This window comes from Onychostruthus taczanowskii, unplaced genomic scaffold (assembly GCF_017590055.1).
Source record: "Onychostruthus taczanowskii isolate IOZ18803 unplaced genomic scaffold, ASM1759005v1 scaffold1, whole genome shotgun sequence".
Classification (NCBI taxonomy): domain Eukaryota; kingdom Metazoa; phylum Chordata; class Aves; order Passeriformes; family Passeridae; genus Onychostruthus; species Onychostruthus taczanowskii.
In genome coordinates, this window is record NW_024496525.1 from 17,491,246 (window position 1) to 17,514,154 (window position 22,909).

The window sequence follows — 22,909 nt, forward strand, 5'->3', positions numbered from 1 at the left end:
CTTTGCATGCAATAGCTGCTTGGCAAGTGAAATCAAATCCTGCCCTTACCAAAGTCATCGCTGGATGATCCTGTAGTAGAAGGTAATTTTACATTGCCTGGTTCTGGGTAGATTTTTTATTATATAATTTTCTCTGTTTTGAATTAAAATAATAGGTTTTTTAAAGCTATATATTCAAGCTATTTCCCAAAACACAGGGTCAATATATTCTTACTACTAGTAATGAATCTGAAAATTCATTCCATGATCACAAGTTACCACTATCACCTTTTTCCTATAGATTTTTCTTACAGTCAAAATTGCCTTTTTTTCATTGCTGAGCTCACTCTCCCTATTACTCATGGTATGGAAGAAGCCTTGACTTCACACTACTGGATATGCTGACCTTCAACGCCTCTTTTTCCCCATAGAAAAATCTTCAATTCTGTTTGACATGGGAAGACCTTAGCAAGGTCTCTGTAGTCCTCACATACATAAAAACCTTCTATCAAAATTGAGTTCTTGTGACCTGAGCCTTCCAAGCCAACAATAGAGGCTCTAATATTTGTGGAACAAAGATTTTCTTTTCCCAATTTGTGTACCTTGAGTGTTGTGTTCAAAGATAAAAGCATTGCTTTATCAAAAGCTGGGTCCACCAAAAGCCATGGCCTTATGCAATATGCATGTACAATAAACACATTCCGTGGTGTATGACATTAAAGACTTGGAGTTATTGAAGAATGTATTAGCAATCTGAATAAAGATAGGTCACCTGGATCTGAGCTACATCTGCATCTTGCAAAGGTTACAAGTGAATGTCACCTTAACTACATCTGCATTGCATTAAAGTAAAAACTCCCAGTTACTGAACAAAGAAACAGAAGGGAATCATTCAGATTTAAAGTGGCTCCTCCAGGGCAGGATTGTCATAAAAACTGGGTCACAAGATCTGTGAGTTGGCCAATGGCAGAATTTAGTCTAAAAATAATAAATTGATAGATGTACCAAAAAATACCCTTGAATTCTAATTAAAGGCTAATTTTGTGTACTGCCAAAAACTTTGGCAAAAGGCCCAACTGACAAGGCAAGAAGCAGCTAATGAATTAAATTTTTTTAAAAAAATCCAAAAAGCAGGAACAAGGACAGGCAGCAAAGGAGGACTATAAAATATTGCTTAGGCAGTCAGGGATGGTGTCAGTAAAGACAGAGCCCAGTTGAAGCTCAAGCTGTCTGGGGCATAAAAGGTTAAAGGAAAAGAATCCTGTAAGCAGCCTAGTAGCAAACTGACATTCAAAGGAAATGTGAAACTGGTGTTTAACAGGGAAATATGGAAAGATTTTTTTGCCTCAGTCTTCAAAACATTTCCAGACCTCCATACACACCTGCAGTTTGAGGACTGAGGAAACACACAAGTGAGAGAGTTAAGGACTATTTGGAGACATTGGGTATATTCATGGCTACAGAGATAGATGGGACATAGAAGGATGATAAAAACCCAGGGGATATGATTGTGAAGCACATCATTATACGCACATGTAATCATCCAGGGAAGTCCAGGGAAAGGGGCTAAATATTGTAGTCATCTTTAAGAAGGCTGCAGAGGATCTGAAGAACTACATGCTGGCCAGCTTCAACTCAGTCCCTAGAAAGACCTGCAGCACAACTCTTGAGGATCCATTTCCAAACAACTGAAGGACATGTAGGCAGTGAGAAAAATGTGGATTTACAAAGGGCAGATCAGCGCTGATAATCTGCTTTCTCTTATTAAATTACTTGCCATGTGGACAAGGAGGCAGTAGTGAATAGGATATGCACACCACAGTGACTCCATGCATCAAAGCCAACAGTTTTACCGTTGTAAGAACTTCTCCCATAATGTGTACAGGTCACAAGTACCATGCCTCAGCTGCAAAAACATCTATGGCTGCTCCAGCCCTCCACAATCATTTGCTTCTCTTTCCTGAGCCTTAGAACCTCCTGCCTCAGGTTTGCCTGTTTTCACAGAATGATAAAATGGACAAGATTGGAAGGGAATGCGGTAGGTCATCTGGTCCAATCTCCCCGGTCAAGCAGGGTCATCCTAGAGCACGTAACACAGGATTTGTGTCCACGGGCTTCTTGAATATCTCCAGTGATATTGGAGTATATTGGAGACTCCACATCATCTCTGGGCAATGTTACAGAGCTCACTCACCCACACAGTAAAGTTTTAACTCACGTTCAAGTGGAACCTCCTGTGCATCACATTCTGCTCGTTGCCTCCTGTCCTCATGCTCAGCACCACGAACAGCATGGATCCAACCTCTTGACACCCTCCCAGGGGAATCGGCTGCTCCTCCCCACTTTGTGTCCTCAGTGATCTTGCTGAGAAGGCATCTACCCCTTCATCCGAGTTAAACAGTACAGGGCCCACTATTGAACCTTTTGGGATGCCAAGGTTAGTGACAGGTCTCCAGCTAGACTCTGGTTTTGCCTGTTTCATGCCATAGAACAGCCCCCAGATGAGTATTCTGTAGAGATGCTTCACTGTACGAGACGTAGAACAGTGATTAGGTGTGATGGTCCTCTTGTTCTATGAACTAATAATTCTTTATGTATTCCACAGGGTTTTGTTCCCAAAAATGAACCTGGAGTTATCAGAAGCATTCAATCAATCCTAAAAATCCTAACTTAAGAAGTTTTCTTCAGGTCATTTTACACCTTCTAGATAATTGTTTTCTTATATTAGTTCCAGCTGAGTAAACATTTTGGGCAAGACTGTGACCAGCCCCTAGACACAACACATCTCATTTCCTGTAGTCAATCACAGCCCGTTTTCCTATTTTCACAGATATAAAAAACAAAAACATGCATGCAAATCACTGTCTGTGTATTCAGTTTCTTCTCATTTCGTTTATGTGTTAGAAGATGAGGATGAAAAAACAGGATCATTGTGCTGAATTCTCTCTTTCATGTTTATTTGTGCACATCTCAAAAATTCACCTTTTTAAAAGAATATGCTATGTTACACCTAGGGGAATTTCAGTTTTACATCAATTTTTTTTTAACTCTTTTTATATTATTTCTTAATATAATGTCAAAAATCATTATGACAGGTTGTTCCCTTTTAAGTGTTGTCATTTTTACCATAAAAGTTCAAAAAAGTTCTTAAGAAATATAGAAAGAAAATATTCCTGTGTTTTTCTAAGTGAATGTGAATTTAAGTGAAATTCTACACTGATTGGGCCCACACTTTTATGGATGTGTTCTGGTTTCAGCTGGGATAAATTTATATTTCTTCCTAGTAGCTGGTACAATGTTGTGTTTTGCATTCAGTATGAGAATAGTGTTTGATAGCACACTGATGTTTTAGATGCTGCTAAAGCCAAAGCAAAAGTCATGAAGATTTCCTAGTGCACAAGAAGCCAGGAGGGATCCTGGCCAGGATAGCTGACTGAACTGGCCAAAGTGATATTCCATGTGACAGAATGCCATGCCCAGTATATAAACTGGGGGAAGCTGGCCAGGAGCTGCCAATTGGTGCTCAGGGATGGACTAGACATCAGTCAGCAGGAGGTGAAAAACTGCATTGTGCATCACTTGTTGCTCTTGGGTTTTATTCCTTTCTCTCCTTCTCCTTTTCATGACTATTATTATTGTTGTTTCTGGTTAAAGGAAAATGTATTGTGAGGCAAGTATCAGGACTTAATGTTAAATAAAGAAAGATAGCCCTGTCATTTGCATTCTGTGTTTTTGTAGGACTGCAGGAGCAGGGCAACTTTAATTTCTTTTTTTTTTCAGTTATTAAACTGTTCTTATCTCAAACCATGGGTTCTACCTTTTCCAAATCTCCTTCCTATCACAGCAGAGGCAGGGTGGGCAGTGAGCAAGCTGCTGAGTGGTACTTAGTTGCTGACTGGAGTTAAACCACAGCAGCATGTAAAAGAGGAACAATCAAAGACACTTGATTACACCAGTAACTAACTGGAACAAGAATCAGACCAGAAGCTTCATGTATCTACTGCCGTCTGGAGGTTTGCTCAAGGTAATGCAGTGATGGAAATACTCCCACTCACTGGGAAGCTGCAAATCCATATCACTATTTTCTCTGCAGTTGGTCTGCTACTGCAATTCTACAAAAACATGGAATAGCAGCCAGAGTGTGGTGGAAAGGGCTTAGCTGTTAGCATTAAGTACTGATACTCATCTAGACGAGAACATTTTCTTTTAACCAAAGCTCTGATCCTTCAGGAGATTAGCACACACATTTGATCCACAGAGCAAAGCAACCACTTGTTCCATTGGGATCAAAGCTGCAAAATCAAATTATTCCATTCCTTTGTGAAACTTGAGGCAGAAGCTGTAAAAGTATTCTCTGCTTCTTGCAAGGACTCGGGAACTGTCAATTGCAATAGGCAACACAGTATTTCAAATATTACATCTTTTTGAAATATAGTTCTGTCAGCAAATTAAATGGTTGCATCTAAGATTAAGAAAATGCAGAAATCTGACTAAAACAGATGTCCTATTTGTTCTGTTCAACTCAATTCCAATTATTTCAAGCTCTGCTTTGAATGGCATTATATCATACATTGCCAAATATAGCAACTCCAAAAATAAATCCAGACTTACTTATATACATTACTTAACTAGGAAAAAGTATAATTTTTCATGCTGATGCAACTGGTCTACTCTGCGGACCTGTCATTTCATGTATTTAAGAATCTCACACATAGGGAACAATTTAATTTTTTGTTTAATCTGCTTTCAGTCTACTTATTAATATGGATTTGAAAGCGCCCTGCCCAAGTGTTTTGTTTTCAGTTAAAATCATCTCTCAAGAATTACTCCCTGTGTGTTTATACATGTAGTTTTGCACCATGCCAAAAAGAGCATAGGAAGCAGAGAGATTTTGGTCCACCTCCTGCAGTTTGTGGGACTATTTCCATTTGGGCTACAATTATGCCGGATAACAGGTTCCTGTGCCAGGACTTCAGTTTGTGAATTTTCAATTCTTTTTCAAGTCAAAAAGAGCCCTCTACACAAGATGCTGGGTAACCAGCTGCAGGTGGGCCTGCTTGAACAGGCTGGACAAGAAGGTCCTTTCCAGAGATCCTTTCCAATCTTCACCTTCCTGTGATTCTGTGAAAAGTAGCACATACAGTAAAAGGATTCTACCCTGCAGGAGTTCATATGTAATTACCAAATCCATCCATTTTCTACAGTTACCTATCAGGGTTGTATTCTCCCTTTCTCAAGGAAAATGCTTTCATATCCCTTAGCCAGAAAGAGGATATGAGGTTAGTAAGTCATTTAATCACTTCAATCTGGAAGCTGGAGCCATCATTTTGTGCACCTGTGATCAAAAGTATCCTGTCAACATGTGACTAACGCATCTCATAAGTACAAAGTAAATCAATTTCAGGTATTCACAAAGGAAATTAAGTAACAGCAGAACATTTATGCACTAAAATTTCAGCACAACCATCTATTTTATTGTAGTCAGCCAAATTATAAAAATAGCAATCACAGTGTACTCGGCTCGATTTGCTTTTGATGGGCCAAAAACCAGAAAACAGAATTAAGTAAAGAACTTTTTGCCATGAATATACTGTATAATCTATTCTGCAAGGGCTGCAGTAGTCTGCTCTACCACCCATTCATGGCACAGCTGTGCTTCTGAGGCCTTTTTGCCTTCCTCGGAAACAGCCACTAACAACTGCTTGCTCTAGGATGCCAAACCGGTGCTCATAATCAAATGAAAGCTCCAGGGTGTCTTGCTAGCATTTCACATTAAATTAGCTTCCTGATTGGAACATAGCAAGGATTTTTCTGCTCTGGTTAGATTGGCAGGGACCTCCAAGGTACGCCATTTCACATGGCTAACTTGTTCCATCACCTGAGCATTTCACTTAAAATTCTTTGCTATTGCAGAGAATCCCAGACACTGTTACATGCCTCCAGTCTCAGCTGGTTTTTCTGCCATATCACAGAGCAAATTTTATCTTACATTTTTGTGAGAGAAGTTAGGTTTTCAATAGATGGTAAAATATCTTCTGTGGCTGACATCTCATTCACAGCAGAAACAGCAAAACATTGACCGACCTGAGCAAAGTCTCTGTTACTCAAGTATGACTGTGGGGACTAAGCTGATGGCAATCTCTCTTTCCAGCCCCATCTGCACTCCAGTGAGAAAATGCTGGATGTTCTGCAAATGGTTTTAACTCCAAGGAGACTGTGATAAAACCCTCAGTTTCTAAATGACACAATATACATTCTTCAGAGTTCTGCAGTAAGTTAGCCTTCTCATTTCTGCTTTTACAGGGCAAAAAACGGAGAACAGTTCCATCGTCTGATTCAATGCCATCATTTATGGGGGGTCACTGCATTTACCTCCTCCTCTAGAAGGTGAGTGGGAGCAAGTCTGAAATGAGAAGTTATATCCCCCTCATGCTCAAGCACTGCTCACACCACATCTGGGCCATCTTCCCCCTCAGTGCAGTGTGTAAACCCAGAGTGGAAGGAAACATCACAGCAACTTGTGCAGGAGGGTCACATTTTGATCCTAACTAGACTGGCAGCATTGCCTGAAATCACAAGCCACAATAGCCCCAGCCTGGCCCTGGAGAGGCAGCTTGGCCAGCTGTTAGTACCTCCCCTTGCAGTTTGTCTCTCACATCTGCTCTTGGACCAACGAGTGTCAGCAGCTGGGCTTCCATGCAGACAGCGACTGGGGTAGCAAGAAGAGATCTGAGGGTCATTCACTGCTCTTTTGGCAGTTTCACAGCACACCAGAAAAACACAGTAAGTAGTGTTCTGCCCACCTATAAACTTCCTGTGAGTTTTCTACAAAAGTTCAAGTCCTTTTAAAAAACAGGACTAACAAAAGTACACTCAAGGATGAATAAAGAGCAGTAGTGCTATAAACTCCGTATAAAAATACTTCATTAGCCAGGTGTGACAGATAGCTCAAACTCTTCATGTTTCAATTAGCAATGCAAGCTATCCTGTTATGCTGACATATCTAGCAGGAAGAAACACAATAAGAAAAAACAATCTGTCTCCCATGGAAGCACTTGCTTCAGGTCACACAGGATAGGGCCTTAAAATGTTCACAACAATTCAGAGCCAAGACTCAAACATATCTGCTGCTACAGAAAACAGCAAAATCCACACCAGGTCATGGTATGCAGCTGAAAAGGACCTCATACTTGAATGCTAAAAATAGAAAAGCCTCTTCTTTGGTACTTATTAAATGCAAGGGCTACTTCATATCAACCTAGTACCACCTAAGCTTTTCTAGGTCTCTGCCTCGCTTTAGTTTTTCACACATGGCTATATGCTCCCTTGCTAAACTTTTACTAATAACCCTATAAAAGCAATGCAGTTCCACCTGCTATCTGTAGACTATGAACTCTGGTACATGAGTCACTGGCATGCCTGCTGAGGTTGAAAGGTTGGTAACCACAAAGAGGTGAGTTCTAACCCACAAGGAAGTTCAGGGAGTTCAGAAGCATCTCAATTTTATTTTGACCCCACTTCATTATGGTTGTAATCCTGATCCTGATCATGTAATTTATACACATGCTTTGAAAGTGGTAAGTCCCTTGAGCAGTTGTCTGTTCCCAGTATTCAGGAAGTGAGACTATGACAGGGCTGTCATGCCTGGACTTTATAAGACACAGGTTCCTTTTCTAGTAAGGTATATTGGTATATTGGCCATTCTCTAGACAAAGAAACATTCCCTAAATGTGAACAGGTCCAATGCATTAAGCTGACTGCAGATCATGACAAAATGTACGTATTTCTCCCCAAGAAAGCAAAAGAACAGCCTATTGCTTGCTCCACACACATAAGCCAGCAAGCAAAGTCCTACCCTGCTTCATGGCAAGTGTACCACACAGCTGGATACCTCCAGGCAGTCATAGAAAAGGATGGAAGGACACACAAAATGGATGATCTGTAAGAACTGGGGACAGGCTCCCTTATTAAAGTATGTGGGGATTATTTTGCTTAATTTTTTTCTAAAATCAATTTATGGACATTGATTAAATTGTTTATCTTTTAGCATCGCAGTTCTTCCTTCAGACAAAAGCTTACACTATTAGGAACAATCTGCTATTTTAAACAAGATTTTAGATTAAATTCAGAGCAGAGCAACAGCTTCATTAATTTTTCCATCTGTTCTATTCAGGCTTGTTGGCTTTCATGTAACATTTAACTTTTGTATGAACACAAAATTCCAAAAGTTAAACTGAGCTCAATTTTATTGTGCTTCACAATCTGACAGAAGGTAATCTAATAATTTGTCTCAGATTTTGTTGAATAGGATAGGTTTCTCATCACTGTTCACCAACTATTCTATTTAACCAAGGAGAAAAGGAAATATTGAGAAATGCAATTTCCCTAACACTGATGGCAGCCATAGGACCACTTATTGATGTCACAGTTCCACACACCAAGACGTGAAGTTCTAGGAATTTAATAGGCAAATTATTCTAGGCAAATCCACATGCCTTTAAGCAACTTAACTTCAACTTTTGGCTGATCTTGTTAAATATGTGTCTAAACCTGGGAGTTAGCCCAACAGAAGACAGTCTACAGTTAACAATCCAGTACTTTTTCCTCAGGAAGAGGAAAGCAAATTATTAACAATTTATATTTTAAAAAAAACCCAGAAAATACAAAACTGAGAGTTGCTAAAAAAAACCAATCCTAGACTCTCCAAAAAAAAAAAAGATATCCTGAAGCTGTATTGCCACAGATTAAGTTACCGTCAAGTATTTTCAAAGATTCTTAACACACTGACTGCACCAGCCCTAGCCCTGTGAAGCAGAAGCAGCCAAAAGGCCAAGCCAGGGCATTTATCACAACAGCTCAGAGTCAGCAAGAAACTGAACAGCTGAGGCTTGATGTCTTGCTAGTGAAAGAACAGTGCACTGTCAAAGATATTCTGACCTTCTTTCTAGCATACTTAAATATCTATGTGGATGGCAACGATTCTCATTTTGAGTCAGAGTTTAAAGGTTTTTATACATATTAAATTATCATCCACATTTTAGAGTATAGCTTCTATTGCTCTAAATGGCTTGTTTCAAAATAATTAACCACCATCCTGAACAATGGGTAGCTCTCACACTTACAAGGTTCAGAAAACTTTTACCTAATCTTTAAGACACTGACAAAAGGAGCTTTGTGTTGTGGGCTGATTTAACACATGAATGGCATGCATATATATATATATATATATATATATATATATATATGTCATAGTCCATAATAAATGGACCTGACTTCAGGACTTAAAGGCACTGGAAAGAGAAGAAAAATTTAGATGGTTATGTAGCGTGTACTGCCTGTAAAGGTGTGCAGAGAAACAGGCAGCAGGCTAGAACTAAGCAGCTTATAGACCATGCACTATGTAATCATTGTCAATCAAATGTGGTTTTCTATACGTCCTAACACCAGACACAAGAACATCAAAGAACAGGAACAGCTGCTATATTGCTGTGAGCTCCATCTGATTTTATGATCCTGGCAAAAGTTTAACTTCAAAATCTCCCATGTTGCTCTCTGAGACGAATGTATTTCCCAGATGGCAATGCTTCAGTTTTATACATGTCAAGTGAGGAACTTCAGATCAAGAACAGATCTTGCACTGTTCTCAAACTCACAGCCTGCCTAACATGAAGAAAGCAGCACCTGGCTGCTTGTTCCCCTACCTCAGACTTGCCATGGCTGATTTTCAGTCTTTAACTTGCCAGTCCTTAACAGAACAGTCAGCACTGTTTTATCCCTTGTTCTGCAGGAGGTAAGCTCTTCCAAGTCTTTTTTTCAAAAACATTTGACCAACTCTTCATCTGATTTCTGAGCTGTTTCCAGCCAAAATCATATGTTCAAAGGAATCATAAATAGATAATAATTTTGAGTGTCATGAATATTGCAGATTGGTAGAAACTCTTCACCAAGAAACCCAGTAATACAGACACTAGCAAGGACTTCAAATTGCAGCAATTTATCTTTTTTTAAACCATTTTCTCAAATGGTGTAACCCTACAAACACACTAATTTTAAATGTTGATCAATTCTCAGGGAACAAATGGCTTCCTTCCCCTACTGTAGCTCACCTGACCTATGCCAACGTGCAAGAGGTATTGGATCAAGCAGATGAATGAGATGTTACAAGTTACTGGGACTGGATGGCCTTCACTAAGGAATTCTAAAGGAAGTGAGACACAGAAGGGCAGACATGCCAGTGAACACTTGTAACTACCATTACAGGCAGTCCCTGAGTCAGACAACTGGCAAATCACTGCCCATGTCATTCTCATCCACAAAAAGGCCTGTTGAGGGAATCCTATAAGTCACAGACTGATGAGTCTGATTTCAATCCCTGGTAAAAATGTAGAGCCTGTAATAAGACTTATGAGCCTATGGATAGATATGAACATTTTGGAAAGAATTTACATGCTTCTAAAGAAGGAAAATCCTGTCACTAACCAGAGTCTCTGAAGAGGTGAATAAGCAGGAGGAAAAAGGTGATACATCAGACATATCTGGATTTCAAAAAAGTCTTTGGCAATGTTAAATACTTGATAAGCTAGTGTTGCTAAGAAATTGGATTTAAAAGAACTATTAAAAGGTGAAAGCTGGTTAAAGGGTAGGAATGAAAACACAAAAATCCCCATGCATTATCATGACTTGGTGATGAATCGATTTATTATGCAAACTACCTAACTATCAAATAAACTGAACATATTTAGTGTTAAAAAAAGTAGTTCAAGCAGTATTTAACTTAGTTTAAATTAGTTAACTAGTTAAAATTAGTTAACTAATTTAACTACTGGAAGTTAAATTAGTTTGACACCAAAAAAAGTGAAGTTATTCTAAATTTTATCACTACCACCTTTATTTCCACAGTTCATTTCAAGAACTGACAGAAACCAGCACAATAAATAAAAAAAGTGAGAGAAGAACATGTATTTTATTTGTTTTGAGGCAAAAGGAGCTCATCTCATTTAGATCAAAGAAATGGAGAGCAAATGATTGAAACAAGTTTTTAAGAATTTACAGAAAACAGAAAAACCATCTTCATGTTTATCACACCAATAAACAACTGAATTTCCTATGAACTCTCTATTCCTTTAGACTTGGCACATTTTTTTATTGCCCACTACCATACTTCACATCTTTGCTTGTCAAAATGTTATATTACCTATGTAAACATCTGTTTTATGTGTAAACTTCAACAAGTAAATGGGAAAGCCTACTAATTTATCCACCCCCCCAAAAAATCAAGTATGAACTAAATATCAAATTAATTACATCATATTCTATGTAATACTGTTTCAACAAGAACTATAGCCTGTTGAATTCATAACAAAAAGGATGCAGAAACAAAAAGCAGATGTGCAGTGTCATGCATTAGTGTAATAACATTATAAGGCAATAATAAAAAAGGTAAATTTTATTTTTAACTATACTTACCAAGACAAAAATCAAGCCTGTTCTCTTAGTTCATTTTGGTAGTGTAGGATTTCTTCTTAGCATAAGCTGAAAGTGTTAACTTTTAGCATATTCACCTGTTACTGTGTTTGATAATAGATACTTTGGTCAAAATACATGTGGATTTAAAATTTATGCAACAGTGGAGTTTTTATGTTTTTAGTTCAAATTCTTTATGTTGAAATAAAGAAAAACTCTGTTCCCAAAGAAACAAATACGGCAAATGGGAAGAAATACTTGAAATTAAATACCCCTAAAATAAACAATTCATGAACAGTAATATCTCTGCAGGAAATAGAAGTTCATCAGCCTAAACCAAAAGACTGAGTTAATACTATTCTTATAGGCTTTTTGTTGTTGCTTTGTTCACTTCAGGCTCAGACTGAGTGAACAAAAGTTATCACATGGCAGTCTGGAAAGCCAGACATCACCAAAGATTTCCTTTATTGTTCAATGGGCCTTTGTACTGCAGAGCATAATCAACCCCAACCATTTTTAAACAAGAAACTGAAATCACATCTCAAAGTTGTTGCAAATGAGCTCAAAGTAATTATAGTATCACAGTAATCAAAATGACTGTTCTTTTTCCTCTGCTTATAACTTAATCTACTACCTGTAATTTTTACAAACTGCAGTTCACATTAAAACATTTGCTGATAACAAAGCTTTTCTTTGAAAACAACACTGCTTTACATCTAGTCAGGCAGCTTGTGCATATCAGAGCATTCTGTCAAGAGAGACATGGAAAAGGGTAAAGGAGAAAAAAGCTGAAATATGGCTGCAGTTCATCTGTGCCTCCAATGCACTGCAGAATTTCAGGCAGCACTTGAGACAGCGAGTTTCTTCAGATGATCCATAAATACTTGTAAGCTGACATCATCAGTAAGAATGGGTGCTCCAGACTCCTATGAAATAAGGGGAAAAAAGAGAACTGATTATACACATTATGAAGAAAAAGCATTTTAAGACACAATATGTTCCACTGAACAAACATTTTATAAATTTAGCAAGATTTTAGAAGCGTATCATTGCTGAAATTCTAACAAAAAAAACCCAGCAGACTGTACATTTACATAAATTTTCATACATTTACATGAATTCAAGCATAAACCACAACTACATTCTCTTCCATTAACACACAGAGCAATGACTTGCTGGATAGCAAGATCTTTACATCAGCCACACAAAACTCGAGAGCTGCCAAATATTAACTTACAAACTTCTACATGTAAATAAAATTTCCATGGCACAGTTCCTGCATCATTCCTACCTCAGTAGAGCAAAAAGGAGAGAAACAGTAATATGCAAATGACACAACAAACACATCAGTATCAGTCAATGAAGCTCAGACATACTGAAATGGTGAAAGGAGGAAACAAATCCCCTAAGGGTCTGATTTGACACCAAGTGAAGGTCATCCAGCTTCCCTAAAGAGAGGTGGTCCTGTTTTCTCCTGTGGCTCTGGACCATGTCAGAGAAAGACTAAAAGCAGCTGAAAGTCACGAGCAATCAGATCACAAAAGAACTGAAAAAACCTTTCGGGTGGATTCTTGCAATTTCACAAATCCAAGAAGTTCAAAATGGTCACATTTTAATTCCTATTTTTAAACAAATTTACCAAATTTAACAAAGTCAAAATAAACAAGCAGTTGGCAACTCTGCAAATATTACACAGTAACTCCCTTAAGTCTTTTGAGACCAGTCTGCCACTATTTCCATTTACAGATATAGGAAGAATTCCTGAACAGCTCAACACTTAAACCTTTTCAAAAGTACTAAGCATCCATATTTCCAAATAAAACCAGAACTGTTGGAACTCTTGTAAAGTCTTCCAAACCACAGACATAAAAGTCCTAACGAGGAAGCTCAGAACTGGTGCTGGTTTTCTGAGACCTGACCAGAAACAGTTGTCAGTGAATGATCAAGAGACAAATCCAAGTGCAGCAAGATTTCTTGGATCACTACGATGCACAGCCTCTCTCAGGGAAGGCACACTAAATTAGCTCATCTGATGGCAGCAAGATGAGATTATAGATGCGCTACTTCCAAGCCTGTAAAATGCTAAGTCTGAGCTCTCTTATAAAAGAATCATAGAATCATTTACGTAGAAAAGACCTCTAAGGTCAGTGAGTCCAACCATTAACCCAGCACTGCTAAACCCACTGCTAAACCATGCCCCTAAATGCCACATCTACTCAACTCCTAAATACCTCCAGGGACAGTGACTCTACCACTTCCTTGGGCAGCCCAGTCCAACGCTTGACAACACTTCCTATGAAGAAATTTTTCCTAATATCCACTCTAAATGTCCTCTGGCATATTGAGGCCATTTTTTCTTTTTGTATTGCTTGTCATCTGTGAGAAGAGCCCAACTCCTACCTGGCTCCTTTCAGGTAGCTGTGGAGAGTGATACAGTCTTCCCTGAACCTCCTCTTTTCCAGACTAAGCACACCCAGCTCCCTCAGCCACTCCTCACAGGACTTGTGCTCCAGAGCCCTCACCAGCTCCATTTCCCTTTCCTGGACACACTCCAGCACCTCAGTGTCCTCCTTGCAGTGAGGGGCTCAAAACTCAAGGTGTGGACTCGCCAGTGCTGAGCACAGGAGGACAATCCCCTCCCTGGTCCTGCTGGACACAATATTCTTGATCCAAGCCAGAGTGCCATTGGCCTTCTTCGCCACCTGGGCACACACTGGCTCATGTTCAGCAACTGCTCATCAGCACTCACAGGTCCTTTTTGAAAATTTCAACTGCATCTTCAAACATCAACCACATAATCGAGTCACACAAAAAGTTTATCATTATTTTCTGAAAATGCTTTCTATATTATTAAGGCACCTGCCTGCTAAAGGTTAAAGAAAATCTTTACTTAGAATATTAAAAACCAAACTAGGCAATTCATCACCTCCTGAAACATATTTCAGTGGTGTGTGGGTGCCCTCTTCAGGTCAATGTGGACTTTCAGTTGTGCACAAAATAAAATATAAAACAATCCAGGAATGTCATGAGAAAAAAAAGAGCAAGATGCAAATCAGTTTTAAATTTCTTCCAGGTATAACATTTCTCATTTCATAATTAGTACTTCAACTTTTTTTCACAAAAAACCTGCAAATGCTACCATATGAAGTACTAGCACACTACCTTGAGCACACACACTGCAGTGCCCCTGGGGAGGTTAATACACCATTTCTTATGTTACCCTAGAACTAAATTCTTTTCAGCATTAAAACGGACAGCTATGTTTTTTAAGATGTATCAGTCTCACCTGTCCAGCATGAAACATTATCTTACAGATCAGTTGAAGATTTTTCTTTTTAAATTTACATTTGGAATACTGTTTCATTTGCTTATTAATTAAACAAACAGAAAACAGTTGTCCTATACTGAAATGTGGAAACTTCAAAAAATTCCAGGTAATATTTAAATTAAAAATAAGACTTCCAAACTACAGCATTTGTGTGTATGTTGAGGGGAAACATGATGAAGAGAAGCACTAATGAACTTCTGGTAAGATTACAAACTTTGGAAGCAAAAGAATTTGGGATTTGTGTTCAAATTATGGTGGACCTGACTCAGTACCAAATTTTCAAGTATTTTCACTCTGGACCTCAGTGCTCTTCATTGCCAGAAGCTTCATTAGAATCAATTCATCCCTATGAAAACGTAGCCTGATAAAACTTACTTGACAAAGTGACTGCCATGAAATTGCTACAGAACTTTCTCCCTCATGACTTCAATACTGTACATCATTTAGCAAAATACTCTAAGAGCACAACTAAAATGTAGCTTCAAATGTCTGATGCCATTAGATTTGCATGAGAAGATGTCACTGCATTAGCACTTGCTATAGAAGGTAAATGTGGAATGTAAATCATGGAACAGAGATGCGCCATTCAAGAATACAAGCTGCTATAGAATGTTTAACTTCTGAATAAAGCTTTCTAACCAAAGACTGAAAACTGATTCCTGATCAACCAGGCCACAGAAATTCTGGAAAACATCAGTACATTGGCACTGATGTATTTTCCAGTTCTTGCTTATAACTACCTTCAACACTTCTCTGCCCTATCACAAAAAAGTCCCTTAGACTTCCTGTGTGGAAAGTACTCTCATTTCCAGTATTTTGAAGGTATTGATAGCGATGAGCTCTAAAGCTCTGTGATACAGGTGGACAGGAAGATAACAATACAAGGCTGCAACATGCTGACTTAAAGAGAAGGCCACCAGCCGAAGGTCAAGCAGCCTTTCTAATGGCTCAGCCAGGCAGAAGAAGGAATACTGAAGTGTTACTGTTCTGTTCTGCCCTGGAGCAATTTTCATTCACAAGACAGCTCAGCCTGACTAAAGCTGCCTAAGCCCCCACTGTCACTAATTTATGTATGAAAAAACACACCCACAAATATGAAAATTATAAAGTGGCTGCCATTCTTACATCTTTCACAGCAGCAACAGGGAACATCCTATTTGACTACAGCAGGTATAAAATTATTCTAATTCCACCGTGGTGTAGACAAGAATATGATTCTATCTTTCTACCTTTCAGATAGGCTGATGGGTTTGCTCCTCTCTCCCTCCAAAGCAGAAACACTGTTTGGTAAGACCTGCATCTCTGCTACTAAGCAGAATGAAACTAAACTTAATTACTGGTGAAGTTAAGCTTAATGAATTATAAATGGTATATTTAGCTTAATCAATCATTGTCTAGCCTTAAAATATTTAGCACTAAGGCAGCAAGTGCATTTATCAGTGACTACTCCAAATCTTTTTATCTGTTGCCTCAACAAAATATCTGCTTTTGATTTTGCAAAACTGTTTCAGTGAAAGTCCTTGGAGGGGCTCTGTCAGGCAAACATCAAACCCATAGTCTTAAGACAACGCTGTCTAACAAAGTAGGCTAGACATGAAAGCAGCCTAACAGAAGCTTAAAATAGTACACCAGATCACTCGTGTATGAAGAAATAAATGCCACTTTTCTTAACACTTGTAATTTTGGTCACATCAGACCAAAACTGCACTTCTTTTTCAGTTTCAAGAACTTTGCAATATTACTTATATGTATATAACATGCCACCTCACTTGCCTTCTAAAATAGGGGGGGAAAAAATCATGTATACAAGCTTCATCAGGAGACTCATACTCACCTGTCCCCACGCATACATATTGTTATGAGTCTGAGAGGGATTTACTTTTGAAAGCAGGAAACGAGCCTTTAAAAAGATAAAACAAAGACAAGAAATTTATCTTCTCAAACATACTTTTCCTGCACTCAGAAAAAAATTGTGTACGTATGAAATATGTCATTTCTATTATCCAGAGATACAGACACTGCAAACAGCACCTCTGTAAATAAAGCCACTCACTGATTCCACAGCTCTAATGAAGAACTGCTAACAACTTTCTGATACAGCTGAAAGTAAGCTCTTGTATTTTTCCAGCACTAGGAAAGCAAATGTGAATATCAACAAGACATTAAGGAATAAGTTTTTAAAAAATGATGCAAATAGTAATTCTGGTATTGGTCTAGAGACCCAGACAAGTACTGTCTTTTCTGCCCTATGCACCTTACACAAAGAATCTAAGGGTCCAAGTCGGTATGATTAAAATAATAATACATAGCAGGATTCACAAATTAGGGAGAAAGCTACTATTAAATATCTTGTTCTGTAAAACCTTTAAGAGTCAAAACACTGATTTGCAATTTAAGTATATTTTAGCAGAGAAATGGATGTTTACTACCAAAGATATCTCACAGCATTACTAACATATCATTTCCAAGATTATATAATATACATTTCACCATACCTGGCTTCCTCCATGCTCTGTATCAATGTATCTGGGCATTGGAAATCTGGAATGGAGAATTTCTTGAGCATCGTCTACTGGAGCTTGCAGCAAGTGGTGGAAATTTTCATATTCTGGCATATCTTGGTAGCCCGACTTACGCCACTGTGCTATGGTCTGGGGACAGGAGAAAGAAAGAAGTTTAGAACTGATTCACCAAACTTTCTTAGAGAATACACAGGTCTTTTCAGAGGAGAATGTGCCATTGCTGGCCTCTTTTCTATCACTCATCCCTTTCTGCCCTAGAGTATGCAAGTTAATTTTTAAAAGCCAAGACATGCAGGTAACATGCTACTAGATTTTTTTTTTCAAACTTTTAACGATTTGTGGTCCATTTGAATTTCCTCTTTTTTTGTCATCTTTAACATGCCAAATATTTTGTTTGGAGGAGGTCAAAGATATTATTTACACTTCTCTAATATGCATGTCTGTGACATATAAGAAATAAGTATTTATACTGATACCTTTCAGAGTCTGTAGCACAACCTCACCATCATCTAGGAGAGAAGCTGCTGCTCAAGGTCAGCTCACTGATTCTGGCAGCCGTCAGCAAAGCCCTGGAGGGACCCTCAGCAGGGGCTCCTCCCTGCTCTGCTTGGCAGCTGCTTTTAAACTGAGGGTCTCATTCCTGGCTCCTGCCTGAGCTACATGCCTGGACCAGGCCATGTACCTACTGATCTGGACCCCCCATTCAGGACTTGACTTCATGGCCAGAACTTGGAGCTGCCTCATCCCCATCAACTTGTCTGGTGAGCTGGTCACTCAGCCTGAAGGCTGAGTCTGGCTACAGCCCACAACTGCTCTGCTTGACTTGCTCAGGTACAGTGGGGACAGGTCCTCAGTGACAAGACCCTGCCTGCCTTGCAGTGATGCTCAGCCCCTGTTCCCTCAGGGAGAAGCCCACCATTTCTGTTTACTGATAGCACCTCACAAAAATGAGATAATATTTTGCTACTTAAGAAGTGTTGAAGTTTAGTAAATATTTTTATCAGTGCAGCTACAGAGACATGATCCAGAATAGTATTTTTCAAATTCTCAGCTATGAACCATTTACAGCTGCAAAGTAGTGAAAACCAGCATCTCAATTCCTGCAGGGAGGCAGACCAGTAACAAGTCACAAGCACTTTAATTTTATTACTAAGGAATGTCTACCTACCAAACTGCCAGGAGCAGCTCCATTCCTCCAGGAGAGTACAAACAAAGGGTAACTATAAACTTGATGCTCTGACTACCCATCCCTGAAGAACCAATTTAAAGGTCTAAAATAAAGGAGTGAAAAGTGGGGAGGAGGGGGAGGCAGGGTATAACACTCTCTAAAGTAGGAAAAATATTGATCTAAAAAGATACTCTGCATATTAAAGCTAATTCATCTCAAACTCATCTTAAGAAACAGGACCAAAATGTCAAGTCATGTCAGGTATCTGCATATAGACATTTTAAACTACCAAACTACAAACATAAACCTGGACTCTGCTGTCAGCCACGCAGATAAGACGGCCAAGCATTGGAGGTGCATGAGAATTGGAGCCTGGCTTCCAGTGATTTCCATAATGTAGCACTCCTACAGAAAAAGAGTATTTGTGTAAGAAATGACAACTCTTACCTCTCCATGATAAATAAGGATTTGGAAAAAGGTGTCCATAAGGAGAATGCGATCTGGTAAAATGCTGCTGCTATCCAGAAGAACAGGCTAAGATTTAAAAATAAATTAAAATTATCAACTGATGCAGAATTGAGCAATCATATGGCATTGCCAAATTTTTTTAATCAGTAACTTAGGAACTTTTTCAATCACTTACTAAAGCTCCATATTTGCTCCTTTTCATGTTACACATCTGCAACCCACACAATTTCATTCTGGAGTTATCCTGCCTGATTCTATAGCTGAAACTTCATGCAAGTAATAAAAAATGTATTCAAGAGCTAAAACCCCTTTCATTATTATGCACTTTACTAGTCTTTCATGTACCTCTTATTTACCCACACAATGCCATTAATTTGAATTGTATTTTAATGCATAAAGATTCAGCAGTTCAAGTATAAGATTTGGGATTTGTGGGTTGTTTGGGCGTTTTTTTTAAGTCTTGTTCTTGCAGCATATTAGTACTGTGCATATATATCCCCCAATAGTGTATATAATAAATACTCATGACTTATGAAATGTAATAAAATATTTAAGGTTTTAAGTCACCTTTTTAAGGGTAGTGACACTGTATCAGTGATATATGATTTAACTGAATCAGTATTACTAGAGATTAAAAAAATGTTAACTATTTCAAGAATCAAGAAAAAAATATTATTCATGCTACACTGAGACATCAGCTCCTGTTTAATCATATTTACCCTTCAATCACCAATGGAACTACTTGTTTTTCATACATGGAAGACTTGCAAGCTGCTCTTCACAAGCCACCTTATTACTTTCATTTGAACTCCACTTCTAAAAGTCTTTTTTTTTTTTATATCCTCATGAATAATCTAAAAAAAAATCCTAAAAAAAGTTAGAAATACAACCTGCCAAGATCCTTGACTACTATGTTTGTTTTCACTGCCTCACTCTCTTTTATGTAACAGACTACTTTTGTTATCTGCTGACACAAAGAAATGCCTGATACTTCTTTCAGAAGCTTCTTGGAAGACCAGCTTTTTATTTTAAGTTTATACAGAATGTGCCATGACAAGGTCAGCTGGAAGGTTCTGTACTAAATCTACACATAATGGGAACCATACTAAAATTAGAAGCTTTGGATGAAGGCAATAAAATCAAAGAAATTTTGTCCATTTAAAAAAAACCTCAACTTTTCTTTCAGGCAACAGTGAAAGTACCTTTTAAATAAAATAATTTTTGTTTATATTTATATTCTGGCTCCACAAAGCCAAAAAAAGCTCTCAAAAACTAACAAAAAATACCATCTTTAAGTTTAAAACATAACTTCTTTACAAAGTGACTTTTATTCTCAAGATTGCTTCATCAAAATTCTGAGATATGCCTTATTCATAGCTGCTTTAAATTAAATGAATGTTATTTCTCATACAACAAATTTTAAACCAACACATTTTACAACATGCAACAGTGAAGACAGCAATCACCTCTTTCTCAACAAAGCACCTTTTAACCCACTATAGAGTTATTTTACTGATACCTCTGGAGGTCCATTGAAAGAGTAGGCATAAAGAATTGGCTGAACCATGATAAGCGACTGGGTTAGATCTTGACGCATAAAATGATGACGATAGTAGGAGCTCTCGTCTGGACTGTTGTTAAAAACTTGTAAGAAAGGAGATCTTCTCAAGTGAAACATGAACTGCAAAACAATAAACCACTGTTTTGAACTTTGACAGAACAAAAGGACAGTTGTACAAAGAGAGAAATATTTTCCACAAACTGCGTGAGACCAATGCCACAACAAAACTGAATTCCAGCTCCTTTAACATTTTCGATCTCTATAGGCACCTTTGCTAGTTTTTACACACTCCCATGACAGCAAGAGAGGTAACAGAATGGGTAAACCTACAAAGCAGCTTTGAAATGCATCCTTTACTGTAAGTTCTACCATTTCTATGAGGGAGGTTGCTGTTCTACAACGAAGTTATAGCACATGAACAGAAAAAGGAACATTAACCACAGCAAAGTCAAACTTTGCTAGTAAAAGCATATGCTTTCATTGCTGAAACAAATTCTCCACCTGCTGATTCAAACTCTACACAACACTTAACACCTACAGACAGATTAGTTCGTAACTGAAACAGAAATATCATGGAAGTGCATGAAGAGTCCAAAAGTGAATATTTGGAGCTATCAGAAGGGAGAAATTTATCTAGCAAAGAAACTATTTGAAGTTTAATACAGTGAAGGTCAAGTTCATTTTACACAGAAGTGTCTCTTTTCTGGTCAGCATCATAAATCTTATGGGAGAGAAACAGTAAAGCAAATCCATTTATTTTCCTCATGTTTTCTGAATTTCTTCATTAGAGCAGCCCTTTTAGAAGTGTCATTACATGAATTACAAATTCAGGTGAGACAAGGATTTCATCGTAGGAGAAACAAAAAATATACAGAGTTAGACATTTAATTGTAAGGGTAGAGGAAAAAATGGAATGCAAAAGCACAGACAACAGAAATGATTTTCCTAATGTCACATGCCAGACAGTAGTTAGGGGCAGGGTTTCTGTTCATCCTGATATGCCTTATTGTACTTAGTGTGACAAGGACTCTTTCTTCACTGAGCATTCTCTTCCATCCCTATAGACAAACCTTCCTATAGACAAACTCACCTGTGGATAAAGTGAAAATGTTTCTGAAAATCTGAAAGAGCTTGGATCATCCTTGTGATATTCTCCAAATTTCTGACACTGGAGTAAACAAGAAAGAAAATCTATATTAAGAAGTAGACTTGCATGGTCATGCCATTACTGTAAGTTTGGTTTTAACAGGCACATGACTTGTGGTGCTTGCAACTTTGAGAACAAAAACCTAGCAAAAACACTGACACAAGTTCTCTTTTTAACAAGCAGTGATTTTCTTGCATATGAAGCTTTAAGAACTTTGTGTGTTGGCTGTTTTCCCCTCAAAAATCACTAAGCAGACTTAGATGATTAAACAGCCCTGAAGAAATTGTTTAAAATTAAATTATTTATAACTAATTACTTACAAATAAAAATTAAAATACATTAAAAAGACCAGACAGAAAATTGAACTGTTGAAAATAAAAAAAAATCCATATGGTTTTCTAATACTTTGTCTCTTTTTTTATTTTGCTAAAAATATTTATTCTACAATATTATTACAGACAACAGAAAGCAGAAAAAACTACTTCTGAAAAAAAAAAATTCTGCTAATCGCATGCTGAAATTTCTCTTAATTCCTGGCAATTATAATATGCTGAGGAAACAAATAAATGAAAATACATGAAACATAAACTGAAAATACGCCTGCTCTTTTTTAAATTTAAAATATAAAATCTTTGTTAATTCTGTATAATCTCACATGGAAGTTAAGCATTCAGTTCATTTTTTGCTTTTAATTTAAAAGAAACGATCACTGAACAGTAGTCACTTCTGTGTCTGCAAACAAGAAACGCAGCTGAGTCATTCAAGACAGCTCGTTTTACCAGTCGTATAAGCTGTCTGTCCAGCCACCTCAGCACATCAGGGCCCTCCTCTGTCTCTGCCCTGTACACTGCCAACCTGGCCATGAGAATTGCAGCAGCTTCCTGGTCAAAAGATGCAGCAATGTTTTGAATCTGGGTCTGTGCATCTGCCCAGCTGCAAAATAAAAATACAGGGATTTGCATCACAGTGAAAGGAAAAAATCCAACCTCAAAACATCCCTACAAAATTAAGGCAAAGAAACCTTAACAGTTAGCAGTTCAACAAACTCATGCTGAAGTTTCAAAAAATCTACTAGACAGATTAAATGAGCAGCCTCCCAGTTAACCATTCATTAATTAGAAATGTTCCTTATTCATACAGATGCCATGCAACCAGTGAAATAAAATGTAATGCCACTAATAGAACAGGTACCGAATTTTTAAAAAAATTAATGATGAAAGGTTGTTACAGAAAACACCATCCACTAATCTAATCACACACTCCCACATAAGCA

The 22,909-nt window shown here is 37.9% G+C and overlaps 1 protein-coding gene across 1 annotated transcript in view; it reads right to left on the reverse strand.

Annotated features, from left to right (window-relative positions):
* Positions 1-10,923: 10,923 nt before the first annotated feature.
* SEC23A (SEC23 homolog A, COPII coat complex component) overlaps positions 10,924-22,909 on the reverse strand; it is a 28,403-nt gene continuing 16,417 nt past the window's right edge. The window contains exons 14-20 of the mRNA XM_041399415.1: positions 22,416-22,569; positions 21,580-21,657; positions 20,448-20,609; positions 18,908-18,994; positions 17,266-17,421; positions 16,605-16,670; positions 10,924-12,368 (exon numbers count right to left, since the gene is read on the reverse strand). Coding sequence (XP_041255349.1) covers positions 12,279-12,368; positions 16,605-16,670; positions 17,266-17,421; positions 18,908-18,994; positions 20,448-20,609; positions 21,580-21,657; positions 22,416-22,569 — 793 coding nt within the window. The 3' untranslated portion in view covers positions 10,924-12,278. The remainder of the gene's footprint in view (positions 12,369-16,604; positions 16,671-17,265; positions 17,422-18,907; positions 18,995-20,447; positions 20,610-21,579; positions 21,658-22,415; positions 22,570-22,909) is intronic.